This window comes from Amaranthus tricolor, chromosome 2 (genome assembly GCF_026212465.1).
Source record: "Amaranthus tricolor cultivar Red isolate AtriRed21 chromosome 2, ASM2621246v1, whole genome shotgun sequence".
NCBI classification, from domain to species: Eukaryota; Viridiplantae; Streptophyta; class Magnoliopsida; order Caryophyllales; family Amaranthaceae; genus Amaranthus; species Amaranthus tricolor.
The window spans coordinates 3,461,254-3,482,400 of NC_080048.1; the positions used below are offsets into that span (position 1 = coordinate 3,461,254).

Below are 21,147 nucleotides of genomic sequence, written 5' to 3' on the forward strand. Positions count from 1 at the left end.
GTTATGTGTTTTGTTAAGTTTATGAAATATCTGGAACATCTATTCCAACTGTTCCAAGGACATTGGGTTATTGTGTGTTTGTTCTTCTGGAAAATCAGCCATTTGCAGGTAAGAAACGGTAGATGATGAGGCCTTCCCGAATCTAAACCCTATGGCTCTGATACCATGAAGATTTGATGATAATAGAGTTTTTATTTTTGAAAATTTCAGTTCTATATCTTGTTCTAATTACAGGGAGTGTATGTTTAATATATATACATGAGAATAACTGACAAATGATAACTGCTCAATGATAACTGCTCAATGGTAACTGCATAATAAACTGCAACTGCTAACTGCTTTCCAATAGAAATTTCTGATTTATTTGACCATTTATAACCCAAAACCAAACCCAAACCCAAACCCAAACCTGGCCCGATCTGTTTGAGACTCGTAATGATCCCAATTCCCATTATAAGTTTCCTTTACAGTTTTAGTTTCCTACTCCTTTAGTGAGTTACTGAGTACCGAGTGATTCTTTCTAAAAAAAAGCTAAGAAAATTTCTCCTCTTGAAGAAAACAATGCCCAATTCCAAATGTCGAAGTATACCCAGATCCTCTATTGTAAATTCCTTTTCCCTTCTCAAAATTCAAACAAATTTTTTTTTTCTCAAATAAAATTTTCAAATTTTAGGTTTTAAAACGATCAAAAATTGTCATATTTCACCCTGAATCAACATTTTCTCTGATTTTTCAGGTAAAAACAGCAGTTTTATACAGTGCAGCAATTTTGGTTTTTCTAATGAACACAACACAAGGAAGAAGAGAAGATGATACAAAAATGGCAACAATTTCATACAGAGCAGTAAACTGCAGAAAACACAGTGCAATTTTGACTGAATTTGGGGCCAAAGGAGATGGAAACACATTGAATACAAAGGCATTTAAGTCCGCCATTAAACACCTGTCAAAAGTTGCCTCTGATGGTGGGGCCCAACTTATAATTCCTCCTGGAAAATGGTTAACTGGTAGTTTTTCGCTCATTAGTCACTTCACTCTTTTTCTTCAGAAAGATGCTGTTCTTCTTGCTTCTCAGGTTTGAAATTGCTTCTAATTTTCTTATATTGATTTTGTTTATTTTATTGATTGGGCTGCATTTTAAGAAATTTTATCTTGCCAAATTAAGAACTTGATCATTTATTCCCTGTGTGTTATCAATTCTTCTCCAAAGGCATTTGTTTAGGAAATGAAAAAAATAGGGTGAAAATGGTACTTACTGCTTCCCAATACTTACAACATTTTTTTTTCCATTATGATAAATATTAAAAAATTAGGTTTGAAAAAATAAAACAAAATTCTAAATTATTTCTTATGGAATAGAAATGATCGAAATAAAATTGAAAATGAATAGTGTTTCTATTGAAATATATTGAATATTGAGAAATGGAGGAAGTATTTATTAGGAGAGGGAGAGAAAAACGTGGATGAAATAAAACTCAAAGTTGAGGTTTCTTTGATTTAGCATCAAAGAGAAGTGTGATGTTTTTTTTAAAAATGTGGATAATGAAATTAAAGGAGACTTAGAATGGATGAATGAGATAAAAAAGGGTAGATTTATTTTTAAAAATAAAAATAATGCAAAATAAAAAAGACAAACTAAAAATAGAAAATAATGCTGAATAAGAAAGATGAAGAGACCGAATGTGTGGATGGAAATAAAAAGTGTGAATAAGAAAAATTTAATAGGAGGAATTAAAATAGGATGTGAAGCAAATTTGGTGTGATGCAAAGAATTAACAAAAAAGGTTGTACATTTGGACTATTACACCTGCATTGTTCAATTCATCCAATATTAATGTTATGTATTGGCCGTGAAATAGTTTTATTTTGTTTATGCAAATGGAAGTTTATTCTGAAATCTTATATAACCAATCTAATTACAATTTAAGCTGTTAATTGGAGTATTAGAGTATGTTATTATTATGGGATTGTTTGATAATTGACTGTTTTTGTTGGCTTTTAAGTTAGCTGAAAAAGCGAGCTGTTTGCGGAGATGTTTATTAATTTAAGTATTAACTGTTGTCTGTTTATTAGAGAAAAGTGGGTCAACAAGTAAAAAGCCAATAAAAAAAAGCTAACTGGAGTAGCTTTTCTATTTAGCTTTAAAGCTATTTACCAAACACTTTTTTGAATGTTTGACCAATCAATAAGCCAAAAGAAAAAAACCAAGCAAAAAGCCAACTACCAGACACACCTTAGTCCTTATGTGTTCTAATTCCTCCTTTCTTTTTTACTTGCAACATATGCTTTTTCACACTTTTCAATGTACGAATTTAATCTTTAATATCTCTAATTATGTATATCAAAAAATTATGGAAACTAGAAATTAATAAATGTTGAATCAAGATGATTCAAACAACTATATTTTAACTTATAAATTACCGATAATATAAAAGTCAATTTTCTTGATGAATAATGTTGAAGTCAACAATATTGCAAGTAAAAAAGAACGAAGGAAGTAATACGTAAAAAGCCATTTGAGTTAGAATGATAAGAACGGCGCAAACCTTCTTTATAGTCGATACTAAATATTCCATTTAAAATGAATTTAATACTTCATTTGATTGGAATTTCAAGTAGTACAACTTAGGTGGTAATAGAAATTCGAGGAACTCTAGATTAATAAGAGTTATTTGTCACCTTGACAAATTACACTCATGTTGAAGAATTTAATAGAATGACTTTTTTATATTGTGATTTATCTTTTTGTATTTTATTTTTTTTATTAATATATTTTTTGTGTTTTATGACGATTTATAATTCACCCTAATTGATTAGGATTTTCCACAAGAAATTCAGAAAACTTTGGAAACTAACTATATTGACAACACAGTCACAATTATCAGTAGGTAGCAGGCAGTACTGTGATTCACACTGTCATACTTTGATGTGTGTGCTCTGTTTTGAAAATTTGAAAAAATGGGGTCCATATAACATCTACTCCTCTTGAATTCCTTTAGCCTAAAAAAAAAGTGGAAGTTGAAAACAAAGGTTCCTTAATTTGCTCCTAATTATTATCAAGGAAGAAAGGTATCCATATCCTATTATCTTTTTACTGTTTGTTGGTCCAAAATCCAAATAATAGTTCACTTTACGCAATTTATGCATTACTCACCTCATCCAATTGAGATTTCCTCATTTCAACACATTACATATTGCATAATATCAATACTAGAGATGGCCATGAGCCGATTTATTCAGGACCAAATTGGTCATGAATAGGTAAAAAGCCCGTTTGAACCAGTACCAATTTACAATTCAATGGGGCCAAATTGGAACCGACCATAACTAACCGAATCATGGTTTTGTCATTTCTATCCAATTCTATTTAATGGCTCCAGTTTGCTGAGATTTGAGGGTTCGGATGTAGGCAATATTTACTATCATTAGTAATAATAAAGAGATTATTTATTTCAACTCATATTTTAACAATTTTTTAAAGTCGATTGGATTTGGAACAAACTCATATAGACAGAACAACTCTGAATTTGGTAGCAAAGGAATCGTAGAAAATAAAGAAAAACAAAAACCTTTTTGACTTCAATTTTACTCCTAAGGCAAAAAGAAAAAGGGCAAGTGCCATGTTATATTGGGACACATGTGGAAAGCTTATGTCTAGACATTTGTCTATGATATGCCAAAACTATAGGCTTAGGGAAGTTTTGCATCACATGAGATGAACATTTCTCTCTCCCTTATTGACTATAGATAAACTTCTATACATATTATGACCAAAGTCATGGTGTAGTTTGAAAAAGACAAAGATAATATATAGTCAGCTGTATTCAATTTTTTCGAAATTTGAATTATGCGAATGATTATTAGAGAAATTAAATATGTTGATGAAATTTTTAAATATAGTGGGATATTTTCATAAAAGATAATATAACAGGTAAATGAAACAGGTTAAGAAGAAAAGTATGATATTTTTAAAAAGGACAAAGAGAGTAATAGTAGTAGGTAGTAAGTAACTACTACTCTACAAGAACTGAATCAAGAAAAATAGAAGTATGAATGTAGCTGACGAAATTCCTGTCTTCGACTTGTGCAATGTCTCTATAGGGGTGTATGCCAAACTAGCTTGTTGGACAATGTTAACTTATTTAGTTATAAATAGATGGTTGAGTGGTCATATTATCTATTAGAAGTAATAGTGTTTAATGAATTACATGGTTGAAATATTTGTTACAATTAATCAGTTAATTTACAGCAAGCTACTCTTACAAAGAAGCTGTCTTGTTATCTTGTTTAGGCATTGGTATTCAACCTGTTATTGGTTTGCTTTTGACTTTTAGCACTTCTCATTTAGACTTGACTATTTTATGGAAAAATTTCAAGATTTGAACCTAATAGAGGTATCCAAAGAGTCATACTCATGTTCTGGTGTTAATAATCCAACATGAATACTTGAGGTAAAGTGAAAAGTACGAACAACAAAACTTCAAAATCAGAAGTTCTTACCCAAGCCATGATTTGGATTGAATGATTAAGGATGCTCCCATGCCTAGATTTTCAAAAGGAAGGTCTCATAATTGTTTTTGATTTTTGATATGAACGTGTTGGTATGGGTAATTGGGCTTCATTCCTACATGGCCCTACTATACTCATCTTTTTGTTCTCTTTTTTGAAAAATGTCTTGAGTATTATTTTTGTTGTGTTTCCTGTTGGGTTGGAGATATGTCAATTTTATGATTGAAACTTTCTTTATGATGTGAACAAAAAAAAAAGTTCTTGCTTATTTTCAAAGGCTTTCGGGCTGGGTTTGGGATTTGTTAGTTTAAATGAAATGAGGAAAATGATGAATATTAATTGATTAAGATTATGATTTTGGGCAGGATTTGAAAGACTGGCCGGTTCTTCCACCATTGCCATCTTATGGTAAAGGAAGAGATGCCCCTGCTGGACGTTACCAAAGTCTCATCTTTGGAACCAACCTTACTGATGTTGTTATTACAGGTAAAATTTAAATTTTACTTTTAGTTTCACTAACGAAATTACATATGTTAACCTATGCTCGAATATCACACCTCGACACTTTAACCTTAGGTATTCATGTCGGATTTTGAGTTCATGAGTTTGATTAACATAAACTCGAATTGGTTGTCCTTTTCAATCCCTCGTCGAAGCTCTTTGTCTATTGTTCATGCTTTTGCTTCACCTACTATAACTATCACCTTAAAAATGCAAGTTTGAGGAATGAGGCAAAATGAAAGGAACGAGAAAAATTCAGACTAGTTCAAAAATTTATCACTGAAGGGGAATGGAACCCTTTTCTATAGAGATTAAGTTTTTCTTACGGATGATTACTTTTTACTTAAGAATCAAGATAAATGAACACCTTGTTTGTTAAATAGATTTGTGGCCAACTTTTTAGACTTTAAGCTTGTTAATTGATCAAACAACTTAAAGCTTGTTTGGTATATGGTTTTTAAGTTAGCTGTAAGTCAAAATGAAAAAGCTGCTATGAGCAACTTTTTATACTGATTTTCGGCTCAATGACTAATTTTTTTCCAATAAACAACTAACATTCAACATTTAATTTTACCAAACATCTAACTTATACAGCCAGCTAAAAACCAACAAAAAATAAGCCAATTGAACATACCAACAACCAATAACCATTTGTCAAACAACCCCGAAAAGTGGTTACTATGATTATGACCTCTTTGTAGCAACAAGCTATGTTAATGTCAAGTGTGCCTCATAAAAAACATTTGCCAAAGCAGGAATGACCTTTGGTGCAATGCAAGTATCTTTTAGTTTCATCAACTACATAATTGATATACATACAGGTGCAAATGGGACAATTGATGGGCAAGGTGAAGTATGGTGGAAGAGATATAGGAGTAATGAGCTAAGTGAGACAAGGCCTTACATGATAGAGCTCATGTTCTCTAACAAAGTCCAAATCTCTGATATCACTTTGCTCAATTCCCCTAATTGGAATGTCCACCCTGTTTATTGCAGGTAATATTTCCATATTTGCTTTTGTAACTACTCTGGATAAAATAAAGAACACATTATGATAATTAGTCGAGTCTGACCCTTCGAAAGTGGAATCATACCCATGTTGGATGAGTTTTTGAGTCTTAGTAGTATAGATGTGATCTACGTCTATCTTGCAGAGATGTGATAATTCGAGGATTAACTATTCTTGCACCTACTCATTCTGCTAACACGGATGGTATTGATCCAGGTAATCAACCTCGACATATCGAATTCTTTTACATTTTGTTGTAAGATTCAAGATCATTTCCAAGTGGATTTCAATTTTTTTTTATTTAAGAAAACCAAATTTGTGCTATTGTTCTATAGATTCTTGCACAAATGTTAGAATAGAGAACAACTACATAGTCTCCGGGGATGACTGCATAGCAATCAAGAGTGGGTGGGATGAGTATGGAATCCGCTTCAACATGCCAACACAAAACGTAATCATTCGCCACCTTACATGTATCTCTCCAACGAGTGCCACCATCGCGCTAGGGAGCGAGATGTCGGGTGGGATCCGCAATGTACGGGCCGAGCACATAACTGCCATCGACACAGAGTCAGCAGTCCGAATCAAGAGCTCCCCAGGTAGGGGTGCCTATGTCAAAGACATCTTTGTAAGGAAAATGAAAATGAGGACAATGAAATATGTTTTCTGGATGACCGGCTATTATAGGTCAGACCCTGATCCGTTCTTCAACCCACAAGCCCTACCGGACATCGAGAATATTAACTATAGAGACATGATAGCAGAAAATGTGACCATGCCAGGGTATTTGGAGGGGATAAAGGGGGATGCTTTTAAGGGGATCTGCATGTCGAATATTACAATTGGATTGGCCGAAAACCCTAAGGAAATGTTGTGGAACTGTACAAATATTGAAGGTGTTACGAGTCGGGTCAAGCCTCGGGCTTGTGGGCTGCTAAAGGAGCATAAAAATGTTGAATGCCCTTTCCCTAAGGATAGGTTGCCCATTGAAAAGGTGAAGTTCAAGAATTGCTTAGTTCATGCTATTGTAGCATAAGATATATGTAAGTTGGCTTACTTTGGTTGATTGTCTTGTTTACCTAGTTTTCATTTATGAATGTAATGCCTAAATATGTGATGTTAGTCGAGCTCCAACTTGATTTAATGAGGAACTTAGCTTTGCATGAGTGCCTAATTTTAGGCTTTAAAAGTGAATTCATCTAATAAACTTCTTTTTAGTTTGGTACCCATAGATGAGATAATCATAATTTTCTATGAGCGGAATTTACTGATATGATGATAAGGACCCATGGATGAGATAAGGGATTTTTTTACGTTTTGTATGCCTAATTAAACTCTTGTTTTAGCTAATATCGTTTAAATTTGGATTACACCAATACAATTTGCAAGTTCGGGTTGCATCAAATTTTGTTTAAATCATTAATCATTGAAATGACGTATAATTTAGCCATTTAGTTTAATTTGATTTATAGTCACAAAAAAATATATTACTCCCCTGTTATGTATATATGAATATGTTATTTTATATAGATCGATGAGAAATCATAGTTAAAGATCAACACTAAAATTCATAAATTCTGTTTGAAAAGAACAATGGAGGGATTAGGTTATTGTTATTCCAATTTCTTGCTCATAACTTGATTGCAATTTTTTAAATTGTTGATGTGTTTTATTATATTAATTGTGTTAATATTCAAAAGTAATCACACCACCGCTATTACTAACTAGTATATGTGCCCGTACAATATACGGATATATTAATCTTTTGATTAATATAAATTCAATTGAAAAGTTAGAAATTGTTGTGATTTTTAATGTATCACATTGTAAATGACTTAAAAAAATTATTGTATTGTCATTTACAAACACCAAACGAACGTATTCAAGCAATAATGTCTATATCCTTTTTTTTTGAACGTTTAAAGCAGAAGATTTTAACAATATGAATTTGTATATCTAATTTACTCACAAAACTTAGATTTCAATAACTAATTTTTATTTAAGTACACTTGTAATACTCAATTATGTTAGCTCTATTAATTAAAGCAGAAATATTAAATGATAAATGATTAATTTATTAACTAAGCATATTTCAAAAAAAAGTTATTATGTTTCATTTAACTAAGCACATAATTATGTATGTATTTGAACTTTCTATATAAATTCATTTTGATGAAAATTAATTTAATTTAATATTCATTTAACTAAAAAATGTGTATTAAAATAATTTCTATCATAGTTTCCTAATTAGGTTTCGAAAATAATGTGTATCAGATTTTTTTATAATTGATCTTGTTAATGAGATACTTGTTTAATTTCTTTCACATAAATTTTATCACAAATCCTTGTGAGAGATGGTCACTTAGATGCTCTATTTGAGATACTGTCTCTAATTTTGCCGATCCATTATATCATATGTGTTGTACATATTTTTGATTTTAAATTATTAGTTAAATTATAAAAATAAAGAAAAAATCTCAACTTCTTTAATTATTATATCAAATCAATCATAAATTCAAACAGGAATTATTAGTTGGTGATTGATATTCATATTTTTTTAGTTGATGATTGATTCCTTTTATTAATTCAGATTGTCATTTTAATTACTTAATTTACTATTTCTGTATTAAATAATAATTAAATAATATGAATTTATAATAATCTTTATATTATAATATTCTCTTAAAAATTATAGCCAAACAAGTCATTAAAATATTTGTGTATAATCTTTTTTTCTTATTTTTCATTTTGATACAAAAAATTAAGTCAATGTTTTACTATATTTATATCCCCATTATTGTTATATGTTTCAATTTATTTATTACCATTTTTAATCATGCTATTACTAATTAAAAATTGACCAATATATCATATAGATATTTTATGTAATGATATTTTTACAATTATCATGTCTCTTTAGAAACGATTTTTACAATGATATGTTTCTCCTAGATTTATTATTTTTTTTTTATTATTAATTTTATGCATCATATTCTTTTATAATAAAATGTTGGAAACGATTTTCATAGTCTTAGTCTCCTAGACTTTACTTCCTTGATTATGCATCACATACGTTGTATGTATAAATTTTGTTGATTGTTAGATGCTGTCTTCCGTCCTAATTTCATCTATATATTTAATTTTCTTCTTAGTTGTGTAATTTCACTCTATAATATAAAAATCTAAAGATATAAAATTAAAATATACTTTGTTCTTTTAAGTAGCTGCAATTTTTTGGAAAAAATATTCTTTAAGAGGTATAAATATTCCAAAAACAATCAAAAGATAATATTATTCTTCGCCTACCGACTATATATTGTTGGGGACTTGGGGCAAATAGAGTCGAACAAAGTTTGGTCTAAACCGTAAATTAAATTGGACCAAATCGTAATTTTAATATATTGTTTGGTCTACTGTCTAAACAGTCTAGTTCGGTTTTTTTTTCAAAATAAAATTACGGTTTACAGTCTGGTTTCGGTTTTTTTATTTTTCAGACTAGACCAGACCGCAAAACGTACTATGAATCATAATTTAAAAAAAGAAGTATGTTGCTACCTAGATATTTCGAGATGTAGTTATTTTTATATAGTAATATATACTTGAATAATTTAATGCAACCAAATAATTACGAATTATTATATTTGATGATTATTGTGCGTGCGAAATATTTGTATAAACACATATATTAATTTTGGAAAAACATAAAAATAAAAAACTGTAGATCAAAGATTTAAATGGTTCGGTTCGGTTTAGAAAAGTTTCAGACTGAAATTTTTTATTTGGTTTGATTTTTATGTTAAAACAGACCGAATCGAACTGTATGTACCTCGGGACAATACTTGCATAATTCGCTCACGTAATACGAGTACATATAACATACAAGTACTAAAAATCAATTCTTATTGGAATGAAAAATAAATAACACTATTCAAAAAATACAGTTATGTACTTGAAATTAAGAGAGACAAACCATATAATGATATATTATAAATACAATTTCTGTTTTCCTTGCTGATCTCAATTTATTTATCTCTTAATTAGTGATGCAATTGCATACACCATACGTTACGAATATGACCATACCGTCCTACTTTTATCAACTCATTCATTTATATCCTTTTACTTATTTATTTTACTAACTATTTAATTAATATTACGAAAAAGGGAGAATTAAATTTTATTTTAATTAGAGCGAGAGTAAATATCATATTATTCTAGACTATTAATTTTATCATTATTAAAAAATTAATAACAAAAATTGAACCATATAAGGTGGTGAAAATGTATCTTTATAATGTAAGTTACAATTTGAGTTCTAATTATTTTATAAAATCTATAATCTATATCTATATATTTATTATAAGAATATTATTAGTATCGTCATATATGTTATTATTTATTATATTATATTATTATAAAATATTTGAATATAATATCCCACTCTCTCCCTATATAAATAGATCAATGCTATATTTCTTCTTTAAATGTCTTTTTCTGTTCCATTCAGAATAACCCAGTTAATTATTTTTTCTTATTACGCGTATGTTGAGCGGAGAGAAGGGACATATAAAAATTAAGCTTAGGATCTTTTCTCGAAAATGGTTTTTGCAGCTTCAATCTTACTAGTAACTTCACTCTTTATTTTGATAAAGATGCTATTCTTATTGCTTCTAAGGTATAATATTTTTTATTGCTTTAGTGAAAATCAAATTGTTTTTATTGGAGTGTTAATTTGTTACTAGGGTGAACACGGGTAAAATTAAACTGATTTTGCATTGTATTTAATACGCTTAAGTTGGGGCAGGTATGGAATATGAATATAAATTTAGTGGGTAGTGGGTGGATATGAGTATAAAATGTCCTTCACGCCATGAGTAGTGGGTAGGTAGGTGGCGGATACAAGATCTAATCTTTCTTATACCCACCCGTCTAGCCCAATACCCACCCGCCCGGGCGCCCCACCCCATAGCCATCGACCCTATATTTTCAATGTACTAATTTGTATCAATTTTATAATTTTATAAAAAATTATTGACAAAATGTTAAGAATATTAATGTTATTTCATTATATAATAGGGTTTAAACATAATTAGATCTACAATTAAATTTATAAGCATTTATATAATTTGGATTTGCAATGAATATACATTAAAAAGTATTGTTAATGTCAAAAGATATAATTTTAAGGAAACAACACAACATTTAACCCAAAATATAGAAAAAGAACAAAGCTTTTTGTAATTTTCCGCATCACGCAAATTATAGTGAAAGCTTTTTAGATGTAATGTAGAAAATTCAAAAGGATAGAGGAGTAGGGATTTTTAATTTGTCATAACATGCAAATCATAAATCGAAAAAAAAAATGTTGATCGACTGTAGATTAATTTTCAACTTTTTTGAGCGAATTAAAAACTCAAAAAAGCAAATTAGCAAACGAGTTATATTATGTATGACTTCAATTTTCAGAAATAATCTATTTAAGTACAGGATGAAACAGAATGGCCAGTTCTTCCTCCTTTGCCTTCTTATGGAAAAGGCAGGGATGCTCCAGATGGAAGATATGCTAGTTTCATCTTTGGAACCAACCTTACTGATGTTGTGATTACCGGTAATTGTAAGTTTTTAATATTTTAATCTCATAACTTATTTTATTACATCAGCATAATCGTAAAAGTTTTCAAATCTATCATAAAGATACCGTCTATATGACTATAATGTAAGTGTGACAAAAACACAATTTTAAATCGAATCAAGGGATATTCATAGTTTTGGCTGATAATTAGTGATAGATTATAATATATACTGATATTTCAACTATTAACTTTGTTTGAGTTGATTTGTTAACATAATATTAGAAGAAAGAGTGAGAGGGCGATAAAGCATATAACATAACATAATATTTAAAGATAGACTATATAATATATACCACAAATTCTCAAATAAGTTTTACGGTGAGACATTTTCTATAAGGGTAACTTAAGTTACACTTATATTTTTAAAGTAATCACTTATAACTTTAAAGTGGCCCCTTGCAATCTTAAAGTGATCACTTATAATTTCAAGATGTTTATACTCTTAAAAGTTATCAGTTACACTTTTAGAGTGATTACTTACAGTTTTAAAGGGATCATTTTTTATAGTGTTAAAGTGAATATTTATAATCTTAAAGTGATCATATAGAGATATGGCTGGGTTGATTGCATGTGTCTCGTTCACGGTGAGACGGTCTCATATAAGATTTGTTGAACATATCTTAAATATATCATGCCTCATTTCAAGAGGAATGCTTTAGGTCAAATATGAGAAGAGTCTATACTGCATCGTGTGAGGGGCGATAAAGTATATAACATATTCTAACACTTCAGCCAATTAACACTATGACAACGCCATGATTTCATCACCCGTACTATTATGACCTTTCACAACAATCTAACTGAAACCACATTTTTACACTATATTTCCCGACTAATTGCATTTGTGATAGGAGGAAACGCAACAATTGATGGGCAAGGTGCATATTGGTAGGACAAGTTCAAGAAGAAAGAGCTTAAGCTAACTCGTCCTTACTTAATTGAGATTATGTTCTCTAATCAAGTTCAAATCTTTAACCTTACTTTGTGAAACTCTCCATCTTGGAATGTCCATCCTGTTTACTGACGGTTAATTAATGTTTTTTGTATGGATTTTGTGTGTATTTCTTTTAATTTTTTATATATTTTTTATGTCTGAAGTTGATCATGAATTTTCCGTAATGTCATAGTTTAAGGACTAACCATCTTAGCACCCATTGATTCTCCTAATACAGATGGGATCAACCCAGGTATACTTATATTTTTCAAGCTTAATGCGACACTTTTGCATCACTTAATGCCATAGACATGGGAAACGGTCATTCAGTCGGGTTTTGGATCATATCAGTTTCTGTCAGGTTATTAAGTTAATGGTGCGTTTTGGTAAATGATTTTTTGGTTGATTTTTAGTTTTTGACTATTTTGTTGATTAACCAGTCAAAAGTGTTTGGTAAATGTTTTTAAATTCGTTGAAAATGTTTTTAAATTTGTTAAGGACATGACCTTAAAAACCATGAAGTATGTGTTTTGGATGACAGGCGATTATGGGTCTCATCCCGATCCAGGTTAGGATCCTAAGGCGATGCCTATAATTAGCGGTATTAATTACAGGGATGTGATAGCCGAGGATGTTCAGATGTCGGGAAATCTAGCAGGAATTGAGAACGACAAGTTTACTGGGATCTGTATGTTTAATGTGAGCATTACTTTGGCTGAGAAACACAAGAAAATTCAGTGGAATTGTAGTAATATTGAAGGGGTTTCAAGTGCAGTTAATCAGCAAGCTTGTGATTTGTTGCCGGATAAACAGCCCGGGAAAATTGTGCCTTGTCCTTTCCCAACTGATAGACTTCCTATAGATGATGTTGAGCTCAAGATATGTACAATAAGGCCAAAACCTCCTACAATATCAAGCAATCAAGAGTGATATTCGTTATGATTTTCGTCGTTTTAGAAATAAGACCGATTTTCATTTTTCATATAAAGCTTTCATTTTCCAAACAAAATATTAATGCAACAAACATGTGTATGATACAAACATAGGAGTGTTCATCTCTCTGTTTTGGCATGCTTTATTATCTTTACTTCAAAACCTTTCTATTTGTGCTCTATATGACATTACTCCCATATATTTTTCATTGTTAATCACATGGCTAAAAATAGATATGAAACCATTTTCAATTAATAATCACTACACATACTTAACATTTACTTTTTCCTGTCTCATTTAATTCGCAATATATGCAATAAAAAACTCACATTGAAAATGTAATGAATCAAATTTGAATGGACAGAAAAGTATATTCTTGATTCGTACTATCTTTTCTTTTTAATGTGAGATTTTAAAAGAGACAAAAAACGTTCACAAAATTAGATTCAAACTTCTGATAGGCACCAGTTCTTCGGCAGGTGAAAGATCTCTATAAAAGTCTGCAAGCAAAAACTACAATGGCAAACTCTCCAGAAGTTGAAATGGATCGTAACGTTTCCCTTTCATAAGCTCATAAGTTAGGCAACAAAATCATTCGAGAACACGACAGACGACAGCCCAAGTCTGATGTTTTGCTGTGGGTTCGTAGAATATGTGAATAAGCGTGAACCAAAGTTGTATTCGCAAAACAAGACTAAATAAAAAGGACAAGACATCAAGATCATTCCAAGCAGGGAAGCTCATTCGAAGTCACATTTCAGCTTCACATCGAGTTTTTCTGCCTTGCATAACTTCTAGTAGTCGGTGAAAACAGCAACGTGATCCCATCGATATTTGAGGTGCTCACAAGGGAATACATTCCGAATTAGACAAATTTTCACCGTACCACGTAAAATTTGAACATCTTATATGTTGATTTTCCGACAGATTAGCTTACTTACTCTGGTGCATAATATCAGCCAAGGAACTATACCGACCTGCATTGATACAGGATTAGCAAAGATTAGTAGCTTAATTGCAAAACTCGTCTTCACACTGGAAAGGTAGACATTTATAGAAATTCTTATATTAGAGAGAGAATAGTTCCATAATGCAGATTTCAGAATCAACATGAAAACAAGTGGTTTCCACCAAATAGTAATTGAGTTAGAGTAGCTCATTGGATGAATGTGGCCAGTGGTTGTTATATCGATAATTCAATCTAAAGGGCCTGAAGGGATTTAATGATTTGCTAATGGTGAAGCACCTATGGGAGGAGCTCAAACCTTCTGTCCCATCATTATGTACCATTACATATGCCCTTCTATATCCATTCACGAACCCATGTCATTCAGATTATAAAACTTTTGGTTTTTTATGACACTTCTTTCTCATTCCTCTACCCTTTTGTTCTCTTTTTTCACCCTCATCCAACAAACTGAAGAGAATAGCTTTCCTCCGCGGATTTAACTTTATTGAAAAGTAAAACCTCCTACTCACTTTTTCCCCCTACCTTGCCATTGAGTTAATAAAAAACAATAAGTATAAATTGGTGCATCATACTCCATCTGCAGTCTGCCCTTTAATTTGCAACAATGGGATTGAGAAAAACAAGTGGTCAAAAAAAAGATATGAATGAAATGAAAGAGAGAATAAGTTTGCGTAAGAGACAAAAGAAAATGTCAGGATAATTGTAAAAAAGAGAGTGTGGCAAATTCACTGAAGTGGTTGGTGTGTCAAATTAAAAGGGACGAGAAAGTAGAATTTTCAAATGTCAACTCAATTTGGAAGAACAAAGTAATAAACGGTGACTTTAAAGGTAGACTACCTCGTTCTCGAAAGCAGAAGGTAGATGTTGGCAATGGTGTGTTTTGCCATAAGTAGGTGATTAGGTTGTTGCGGGGTGATTGGATCATCTCCATGAAAGGTTGAAACACAAACTAGAACAAAGAAACTATTTTCCAAAAATACATGCAAGTTTTTCAACATTTTAATTAATGATGCCCAATAAGAACTAGTGGCACATCCAATGGTAGATAGATGGGAAAGACGGAAATGGCCCAAACACAAGGATGAGGATAACAGGTAGTGCCGCTGAGAAGGATGCTGAAGTGTTGAGTTCATTGGTCCAGTGCACAAGACATGGTTCACCGACATGGTAGATGAGATACTTTACCCAGGGACTTAAGTTGCATTGGCCAATCATAATAAGACAAGCTGCTCGGAATAGTACCAATTAAGAGAAACTTGGGAAGCTAAAACCCCCGCATTTTCACAGAAACGATTCCTAGCATATATAACTCGAAAGAGTGGTTAGATGGGTTCTTATGACGGGTGACTTCCAGGATGGTTATGAGTAGGAAAGGCATGGCAAGAAAAGAGCTCAAGAATCAAGATATGCATTCGTAAAAAAGCCGGATGGCCTGTTAGCTTATAGATTATATAAAGGGAAAAATTGACAAGTCATAATCTCCAAGTACTTAATGCTACAAATGTCTTTTTCTTTGAAAATCCTTTATGGCTTGTTTGATACAGCGTTAAAAGATGGTAATGGTCATGAAATTTAGTATAGTTTTGCTAAGATTATCATATGGTAGTGTTCATGTTCATGTTTGTCTAACTCCAAAGATTATTTCTTCACAAAATTTATTCCTATACATTACCACTTGAAGGATTGGTATTAAGTGGTAATGAAACTTAGTGAAAGAAAAACACACTTTTGATGATAAAGTTACATTAACATGAGAATGGCATGCTACTTTTCATGAAAATTTACACTAGTTTTTTCCACCATCATTATTTTTGTGACTTATTACCAAACGGGATGTTAGTTTCTTATTAAATATAACCTTGAAAAATGAACTTGCTAATGAAAAGTTATGCAATGTCATAAAACTCACTAATCAAGGAACATTTTTTAACAGAAAAGAAATGTGAATGAATCACATACCATTATTTTATCATTTGAAGTAGCACCAGATTTCCAAGATAGCATCTTTCCTGCATCAAGGAAAATACATCAGCTAAAAGACCACAGGCAGTAAATTATTTTCTAATTTAGAAAACCAGACTGGACACCATCTCTGCTTTATCCCAAAGAATTGTTTCTAGTACTTTCCGATAAAGGGTTAGATGCTAAAGGAAAAAACTTATATTGTTGTAAGCTAAAAAAATAGTGAATATGTAGAAAAAATGCAAATTAGTTGATTTTAAATATTTGTTTCAGCTGAAATGACTTACCAAAAGGTTGCACAAGCTCCTTGGATATTGCTGCAACAGGGTATTTCCAAAACCAGACTCCCAGCAAAAGATAAATCAATGCCTGAAACACAAACAAGTTAATGAAAAACTACCAAGCTACAACAAAATCAAATAGCTTAAGTAGAGTCTACAAAGCAAGCACCTTAACAGGGGTCACATACTTCATATATGGCTCATATGATGATTTCATCTCCAGCATTTGTTGTTCTTGATCTACAAGTGATGTCAGAGACAATAGGAATTTCAGAAATACCAACTATGCAACAGAACCTCTAAGCATGTAAGAATTTCTAAATAGTGGTAGTGTAACACCACCATTCACCTGTGCATTAGATTTTCAAAGAATGTTTAACAACCAACAGTTTGGGATTAAAGCTCCGGCATTGTTGTTGTGTTGTAAATAACAGCCAACATAATGAGCAATTATTGACTCTAAAACCCAAATCATTGATATCACAAGCTAATCACTATGGCAAAAGCGAGAAGCACTAACAAATGAAATCTTTTAGTAAACCATCGCAATAGTACTTGCAATGGAAAACCTATACCAAACTGATACCAAAACTGCATCCGTTTCTCACTTGGGCATGCCACTACCTCTTCATATAATGGAAGAAGTAAAAACAAATAGAAGGAGAGAGACAACCGAAATAGTAATGTATATTATTCTATGATCAATTCACAATTGTAAGCTTCTACCAAACACCAAAGAGATCCCACAAATAAAGCATACAATACTCAAGAGAACAAACAAAACAAGCAAGTGGGGAAGTCAAATATGCACAGAAAATACAATATCCAAAAACTGTCAATTCAGAATTCAGTCTCATCAATTTAAACACAGAAAGAAGCAATTTGAACCAACTTTTAGCCTCAAATGTAATAAACATCAGTGGCATCGTATGACACCCAAATCAAAATATAATACTCAATAAAAGATAGTTAACTGGCGGAAATTTAGTGATAAGCCTCAACTGTGACTGACATTTTGCAAGCTCTTTTTCCTTAGCTGCTGCTGTTCTCCTAAGTTTTGTCGCTTGTGCAAAGGTTGATGGTCTGCAGATAATAACACACATGGAGCTCAGATAAAACAATGTATTTGAGAATGGTATACATACAACATAAATAGAAAATACAGACGTGGTGACGTGTTTTCCAAGTGACAGCTACATGGAGGTCAAGAGATAGGATATTGCAGGCAGCACTTACTGACTTTGATTCCATTTCAGGGTGAAGATTCTCACACACTAGTTAGATCTATTAATACTACTAGAAACAAGTACACGACTCAACTGTGTCAAGGAGCTTGCTTCTTTTAAAAGCTGCTTTATTTCTGCACGGAGCCTCTTTTCCTCAGAACTCATAGCTCCTCCACTCTGGAGAAATAAACTGATAAGTCAATACAATAATCATATAAATCATAAAAGAAACCAAAGCAGTATGTATCTTAATGGCATAAAATGTTGTTTCTCAATTGTATAACCATTCAATGACAACCTCTTTATTTTATTTATTTGTTTGTTTTAAAATTACCAAAATACCACTGACATTTCCTGCTTACTTGGGATATGGAGGTTGAAAATTTGGAAGTAATTTCATGGAACACCCCAAAATCCTAGAACATTATATTGGTGGTGTGTTTGATAAAGTTATCGAAATCAACATTCTTAAGTTTTACATATCAAGTTATGTGGTTTCGCAACATCCAAAGAACAATTAACCAACATATACATAAGATAACAAGCACTTTCCAAAATCTACATTCCAAACAACACACTGCATTACATTTTTTCTTATTTTGGTAACTGCAAGTTCCAAATGTACAAACACCCAAGGGCCCCAAACAAAGAAAAGCAATAGATTAGCAAAAAGATGCATGAGTATTACCCTAATCTGGTTCTCAAAGTATCTGGGAATGATCTGAAGAAGAGCAACAAGAATGAAGATCGTTGGAGCGGCCAAACTGCTTGCATCATCATCCATCGCAGTCTCTCTTCGTCAATCAAGTTCAGTAGAAATTTGTGAATAAGTGACACAGAATGCACCAGGAAAACAGCCTGTTTATAACATTCTATTACTAGTTCTGCAACATTTATTCATATCCAATGCGGCATGCCTGTGTAAAAGAAATAAAAACGTAAATACACGCATATACACCATCAACACGTGATTATCATCAATTCCCAACTTGATACCATTTTAAGAATTGTATCCAATGCTTATATATAAAGCAAAAAATATCATAATTCATAACCTAACAACCCATTTGGTTGTTGGTACAAGATGCAAATGGGGATGATTTTTAATGTAAATTTTCCTAAAATGTACAATATATTCCCATGGTGATGAAACTTTGATTAAAAATGTTTTTATTCACAATTTTCTATCACCACCTAATATCAATGGTAATGCATTAAAATGAAATTTGTGATGAAAATGAGATGATTAAAGTAAAACAAGCATGACCATTAAACTTTGTTTTTGAAAGGAGGGGAGAATACCTCACACAAGGATCACAAAATGAAGTTTAAGTGGATGTTTTATGTTGTGTCAAAGTGTAGGAACCAAATGAGCAAGTATATGTAATGAATGATAATAATAAAGAAATAATCAAAACAAAGATTTAAGATGGTACACCAATCAATGGGCTACATACACCATCCATCCTAGAATTAATATTAATGTGTTTAAAGGAGAATACAAACTTGAGAGGAATTACAAATGGAGGTTTATAGTAAGAAGAGAGGAGCTAATTAGGGAGAAACAAAGCAAGAGATAAAGCTCTATACAAATGAGACTTTGGTGCACCTAACTAAGGCCAAGAACAAGTGTATTTATAGGGGAATTAAGGGTAAAGAAGGGGCAGCATTGAAGCAGAAGATGCCACGGCCGAAACTGATCAAAAAACAAGGAATAATGGGCCTGCAGAATGCTGCTAGTTCGAGCGCCTGCTCACCAAGTCTCCACTACCATTAGTACCTTTACCAATGTACTAACTTGATTCCCAACAAACCAATCACAATGTTGTACTTTGCGTCCTCTTCTTACTTACACTAACTAATATGATTAATTTCCTTAATCATTGTTTTGATTACTTGGAGAACCAAGTCACCAATAATCCTAACAATTTTCAACCAAGTGAATAGTAATGACATAATATGATAGGATCAGTACACAAGGAAAACTATTAAACTAGAGACAATCAGCGAAAAATATTAGCAAGTAAATGAACACCATATCCTTCCATAACCCAACATTCTAAAAATTATACTCCTACTTACATCTACTTTGACCAAAATCAACAATTTTCAAGCAGCATTTTACTAGTAATCGATTGAAATCAATAACAGTAATAAAGAAAACACAATTATGAATATCACTTTTTGAAGCTACAATGTACAAAAATAATTACAATTACAGCAGCCCAATAATTATAAAATATAAATAGAGAATATGAACCGTTTAATTAGGTTACAAAGTGAAGAGTTTAGAACAATTACCTGAAATTTTGAAGAAGATTTATCAACCTTTAATTTATTAGTTATAACGAAACCCTAATTCGTTGCAATCAAAGTTAAACAATTGAATAAGCCCTAAATACAGATGATTTGATTAGCGTTGAGAGAAGAAAGATAGAAATTTGAGGGATGCGTTAATTTAAGAGTTAAATGTTGAATTGGAGTGATGAACAGAATCAACAAAAAGATGAGAGAGGAGTTGATCTGGAGAGAAATGTTTCTGAATTTTTCTTAAAGAATGTAAAAAAATAATTTTAAAAAATTCCTAACTAATTTCTAAATAAAAAATAATTTTAAAAAATTCCTAACTATATTTTTTTTTTGCATTACATGGAGCTAGCCCGCGTCAATGAGATTGAGACAAGGTCTATTGTTTAAGTTTTATTGATTGAATTTTTTTGGAAAATTTATTTTCCATTATTTCATTAGACATGAAATTTTAAATGAAAAACTTTTGTGAAATATTTTCCTATCACGTTGTATTTACTTTTCTCCCAATTGAAATAAGGATATAAAATGTCTTATAATTTAAATACTTATTTTTATCAATTATAATTATATAATTAACAATTATAAATATATAGTAATAGTAATGCATCATAATTCAAGAAAAAAAATTATAATAAAAGCTCGTATAAGCTCCATATAAGTTCTGCTAAAATTTTGTAAATAAAGGACTTGTCTAAAAATCGACTCATTTAAAATCTAATTCGTTTAAACCCTTATATATTTAAAGATCGAATCTAAATATAATAGTTTATGCCCTGTTGCACACCTCTCATCTAAACAAGATTTATTTTGCTATTGAACTTAATAGGGGCATGATATTGCCATGGCATCTTGTCAATTAAATTTAGTTTTGTATGTTCT

At 31.3% G+C, this 21,147-nt stretch overlaps 2 protein-coding genes and 1 pseudogene across 2 annotated transcripts; 2 read left to right on the forward strand and 1 right to left on the reverse strand.

Annotated features, from left to right (window-relative positions):
- The first annotated feature begins 383 nt into the window (after nucleotides 1–383).
- On the forward strand, nucleotides 384–7,246 carry LOC130806768 (probable polygalacturonase). The gene is made up of 6 exons (XM_057671970.1): nucleotides 384–603; nucleotides 737–1,075; nucleotides 4,875–4,995; nucleotides 5,832–6,006; nucleotides 6,165–6,235; nucleotides 6,355–7,246. Exons 1-6 carry the CDS (start codon nucleotides 562–564, stop codon nucleotides 7,053–7,055), a joined length of 1,449 nt encoding a protein of 482 aa, XP_057527953.1. The 5' UTR covers nucleotides 384–561; the 3' UTR covers nucleotides 7,056–7,246.
- Nucleotides 7,247–10,503: 3,257 nt separating this feature from the next.
- On the forward strand, nucleotides 10,504–13,516 carry LOC130805404 (probable polygalacturonase; annotated as a pseudogene).
- Nucleotides 13,517–14,064: 548 nt separating this feature from the next.
- Nucleotides 14,065–20,539, reverse strand: LOC130806582 (protein GET1). The gene is made up of 8 exons (XM_057671716.1): nucleotides 20,260–20,539; nucleotides 18,647–18,875; nucleotides 18,053–18,135; nucleotides 17,745–17,815; nucleotides 16,902–16,972; nucleotides 16,739–16,820; nucleotides 16,449–16,498; nucleotides 14,065–14,496 (listed from the first exon to the last, which is right to left on the reverse strand). Exons 2-8 carry the CDS (start codon nucleotides 18,740–18,742, stop codon nucleotides 14,425–14,427), a joined length of 525 nt encoding a protein of 174 aa, XP_057527699.1. The 5' UTR covers nucleotides 18,743–18,875; nucleotides 20,260–20,539; the 3' UTR covers nucleotides 14,065–14,424.
- Between the last annotated feature and the right edge of the window lie 608 nt (nucleotides 20,540–21,147).